Below are 5173 nucleotides of genomic sequence, written 5' to 3' on the forward strand. Positions count from 1 at the left end.
GTGAATGAATACCTCATGTAAGTTGACAAGGTATTCTATAGATACTCTATTCATGAACATCACAATTTAATATTTAACACGCGGTGCTTATATATGTTTCAATAGAAAAAACTTACGATTGTCAAACATCATGTACCAAATATAATATAGAAGCATCAAAACTTAATTAAGTACACTTAGTTATTTTGTCATTGTAATAAACATAAAATTAATTTATTCTTTTTGGGGATGGGGTAGGGGTGGATGTCTCGATTGGGTTCATTTGGGGGTGGACTGAGAATAGGAATGATAGTAGATAATAATAATATTATATTAGGTTATTGTCCGTGGCTCAGCACTATCCATTTTAGTTTGTAGTTTTGAGTCCCACAATGTTAGTTAAAATATCAAATGTGTAGTAATATAATCTACAATGACGTAAACAAAGAAAATGTAGCCATACCTGATGTATTCTCATTGTCAACATATGATGAGTAGTCATCAAACAATCCACTTTCACTCTTGTCATTGTTTGAAGTCGGACTACTATAATCTTTGCTCCTTACATTCTCATAACTCTTTGTCTTATAGTCTTCAAACAATTCATATGTAAATTTTTTATGGTTCTCAACTTCAGCATTTGCTGAATCATAAAGCTTGGGAAATAAATACTTCATAATTGTCAACTTGTAGCGAGGATCTAAAATAGCTGCTACCCCCATAAACCCATGAACGACTGACCAATATTTATTGTATTTGAAATCATTATCTAGGCCATGTCCTCAATCACTTTCTCCGTATATCTACTCCACTTGTCCAATGCAAACTTTATTTCATATATATATTTGAAAAATATATTTGTTGTTGGATATTTTGATCCAGAAATCAATTCGGTCATATCATGAAACACCTTCAATTTGTTACAAATTTGGAAGCTAACTCCCAATCTTTTTCTGTTGGCAAACTATTATAATGAGTATCCTGTTGCTTAAGACGTTTGAAAACATCTTTGTAGATAATAGCAACTTTCAACATCAGGTATGTTGAATTCCAATGAGTTTTGCAATCAAGGGAAAACCTTTTTGTCGATGGAATTGCTAAATGTCGAGCCGCTTCTTCAAACTTCTCAAGGCGTTTGGGTGTTGCTGTCCAAAAACCAACACTATCCCTAATTTTCTCTATCCCGTTAGAAATAACCGACAACCCATCTTGGACAATTAGATTTAGAATGTGCGCACAACAACACATATGAAATAATTGTCCCTCTAAAATAAGATCACCCATAGATAGTTTGTCTAGCAATAGGTTAATCAACAAATCATTTGTTGAGCAATTATCAACGGCTACCGTTGAAACTTTCCTATCTATGTTCCAATCACACATGGACTCATATAATACATTGGCATGAACTTCAGCAGTAGGATGACAAGGAACATAAATAAACCTAGTGTAATATTTTAAGAATTAGTTAAACAATTAAATGGAAATTTATATATAAATATAACATGATATACCTCATTATTCGACTTTGCAACTTCCAGTTGTCATCGATGAAATGAATAGTAATCGCCATGAATCCCTTTTTCTGATTGCTTAATGTCCACATATCTGTGGTTATTGCAATTCTAGTCGTATTCTTCTCCAATATCCTAAAATAAATAATCATTAGTATGAACATAAATTAATAAATATTTAATAAAAAAATAATAAGCTATACCTCATTGTCTTCTGTTTTCATAATAAAAAAATCTTCAATATGTCACTTTTGAGGGTATTTTGAGATGGAACCTTAAAGAAAGGTTGAAGACTCCCCACAAATTTTCTAAATCCATGATGATCAACCATAGTAAGTGGATACTCATGCACAATTATCATCTCATCAAGATCTTTTCTTGACCTATTAGCGTCAAAATTGTAGCATGAAAGATCTGATGGTCCTGATGTTTTTATCTTATTCATCTATAACACTTGTTGGCGTATATCTTTATTTTTTCGTTTCTTACAACTTTTCATTTGAGCATGTAAATGGCGTGTCCCATTTTTTACTCTTTGCTCCTAATTTGGACAGGCAATAATTGCACTCTGCCTTGTCCTCACCATTCACCTTTATCTTTTTAAAAATGTTTCCATACTTCTGAAACTAATTTTCTTTCTCTCAACACGACTGCTCTCATCTTGAGTTTGTTGATCTTGTTCTTGTTCATGTTCTTGTTCTAGAGTTTGATGATTTTCTTGATCACTACCATCATGTGTATTTGTTTTCGATCTATCACAGTTTATGATTCTTTCTCCTTCCATATCCATATTACCTAAAAAGTAATATATAAACATAAAGTTATCACATGAATAAAAAACTAAAAATAATTCTACAAATTAATTCAAACGAAGAAGAAATTCTAAAAAGGCACAGTAGCACATGAAGATAAATTAGCATTATCATAAGCAATGATAAGCAATGTGTGTGTAGGTTGCATTCTATGATAAATTAGTATTAAATCATCCAAGTCCCCCCACTACCAAATACATAAACAAATTGATCTCCTCCAAAACCCAAATCATATTCTTTACAACAGGCCATTAGCACGACAGATGAGTAAAACTTTCAAGTATATATGACCCATTAATTCATTAGGGGGCTACTTATTAGTTTGTTTTGTTTACTATAGAATAGAAGTTTATTAAAAGAATAACAGTTAAAAGATAAAGAAGGAGAAAACTTACCTTCTAGGCTTCAAGTTTGCAACTGATTAGATGAATGGATGAATGATATCACTTCTGGAGATGAACCACGTTCTCGTCAATGATATTAGGGTTAAGGGGAGTGACAGTTGTATTAATGAAATAATGAGTCTCATTGAGTAACTAAAATCTTGGTGGCAGTGTTAAACCTATTAATTGGATAAGCTATATGAAGAGTCACATGGGAACCTTTATTCATAAATAAAAAATTAAAGTATTGACTTATTAATTAAAGTATTAAATAGATATAAAACTAAAAATGTACATAAGATATTTCGGGTATAATTGCGGGTAATCGGGTATATATATTTCGGGTAATCGGGTCAGGTATCACCCAATCTCATACCCGTACCCGAACCCGAAAAAAATAATTTTTTAATCCCATACCGGTCCCATGCTCGTTTACCCAGCCCGGATGCTTCGGGTATACCCATCGGGTTCGGGTTTTTTTGCCATCCCTACCCATGTAGAATTACCTCTGAAATAATCCTCGGATCAATGCTTTATCGAACTCACATGGAATGTCCAAGTTATCATTAAATCTCAGCACCCAACGTATCACACCTAGAGTTATAGTGATAGTCGTCTAGTTAATCTCTGCAACTATGTGGTTCTCCGACTCCACATACTTAGCCGTATCCCAAAATGGGCGGATCACGCTAAAATATACTGGGATATTAGCAGTTATAGCAAAATAGATCCGGGATCAGCGTAAGAAAGTAACAATATTTCCAAACAAGTCTTGATCAGCAAAATTCTCCTGCATAAACCCACATATATTGTGCTTCTTGTCATAAGCCAATTCAGGAGCGACTAGTGCTTGTCGTTGTTGCTATACTTGAGGTTGTTCTTGCCATGCAGTAACTTATGGTTCAGCAACTGGGGCACAGGATCCTCTTGATTGATAGGATTCTGTTGTGCTGGAGCATCGGGAATGATTTCGTTAGCCATTGCTGTAATCACAAAACCCAAAGATTAGTAAAACCGAACTTAATTATATTAAAAATCAAATTTTTATTAAATACTTAATTAAATTTCATTCTGGTTAAGTATCATTAGCTATATCATTCATTATGACGAATGGCTTCATTTGTTATAACGAATGGTTTGATTCGTTGTCTCAAAAAGGCGAACGAATGAATAAAGAATGAGTAAAACCATTCGTGAATTCTATAAAATGCATTAGAGATTAATTCTTTACAAAATCACACGAATATGACTTATTCGTTATTGAGATTCAATGAATGTGTTCATTCGTATCAATTAGACACGAATGATCATCCATTTGTTGATTATAACGAATAAGCACCAATAATTATCTAAGTTTGACTATCCATAGTCAAAGTCAAAATTGAAAGTTCTTGGACAGTCAACATGCACCAGATATACAATTAACCATGAATAACGATGAATCAATACAAAAAATGTATCATTGAACTCGTATACTCATCGTCTATTCACCCTAATCAACTAAACATCAATACACCATGTGCTACTAGTTCATGTGATTGATATAGATATTCGGTAAAACATTCGATTAATTAAACCATTATATGTTAATGAAATTCAACGAGACTCATCGCGTTTGATTCGTATTTACCTTGTGTTTCTTAATCAATCAACAAATTTTGATTTAGTGGAGGCTGGAAATTTTGTAAAATTTTGGCAAGGTTTCTCTTAGATTTTGGTATAAACAAGGTGAACGAATGAGGCAATTCGTTCACCAACTGTTCATTATATACAGTTAGATCTGCACGCAACCCTATGCAGACGAATAGGTTCATTCGTTAATTCAAAATTAACGAATGACCCGTATTCGTTTCTTCATTCATTACACAAATTTAACGAATCAAGTTTAACTTCAATTTTATAACAAATCAACAATGATTTGTCCTTCATTCGTTATAATTATAAATGATGAATGTGGTCATACGATATCAATGTAGTGAAAGCGAATGAGTTTAACGAATAAGCATATTAAGCATATTCGTTATACTTTAAAAGTACGAATGAACATCATTCGTTATTCATAATAACAATGAATAGGTTCCATTCGTTATTCTCAAAATAACGAATGAGGATTAAAAATTCTAAAAAAATGAAAATTTTCATTTTCAATAATTAATAATTAAATAATACATCGAAACCCGTGTCCCAATGAACTTTACCTTAAGTACTTTACCATTCGGGGTAAAATGCAATACCTTACCGTGTTTTTCGTTCAAAACACATAAGTTAAAAATAATTAAATTAAAGTCGATTAACATAAAATTAATTAAATAAAAACGTGGGAAAATATTTTTGGTATTTTTTTTTTTCAAATTAGTATCTTTTAGCTCGGAAATCGAAAATAAAGCAGAAATCAAAAAATAAAAACAAAATATTTTTGGATTTTGTATATTTTCGAATTAAAAACAAATAAGACTAAGACAATATGAAATCTATTCTATGAAAG

The 5173-nt window shown here is 32.0% G+C and overlaps 1 protein-coding gene across 1 annotated transcript; it reads right to left on the reverse strand.

Moving 5' to 3' along the window:
* Positions 1-891: 891 nt before the first annotated feature.
* LOC143583652 (zinc finger BED domain-containing protein RICESLEEPER 2-like) lies at positions 892-1701 on the reverse strand. Its single transcript, XM_077065900.1, has 3 exons — positions 1697-1701; positions 1494-1628; positions 892-1423 (listed from the first exon to the last, which is right to left on the reverse strand). Exons 1-3 carry the CDS (start codon positions 1699-1701, stop codon positions 892-894), a joined length of 672 nt encoding a protein of 223 aa, XP_076922015.1.
* Between the last annotated feature and the right edge of the window lie 3472 nt (positions 1702-5173).

Source organism: Bidens hawaiensis, unplaced genomic scaffold, assembly GCF_021521415.1.
Source record: "Bidens hawaiensis isolate Kalapana, Puna unplaced genomic scaffold, B.hawaiensis_p1.1 tig00032485_1, whole genome shotgun sequence".
Lineage (NCBI taxonomy): Eukaryota > Viridiplantae > Streptophyta > Magnoliopsida > Asterales > Asteraceae > Bidens > Bidens hawaiensis.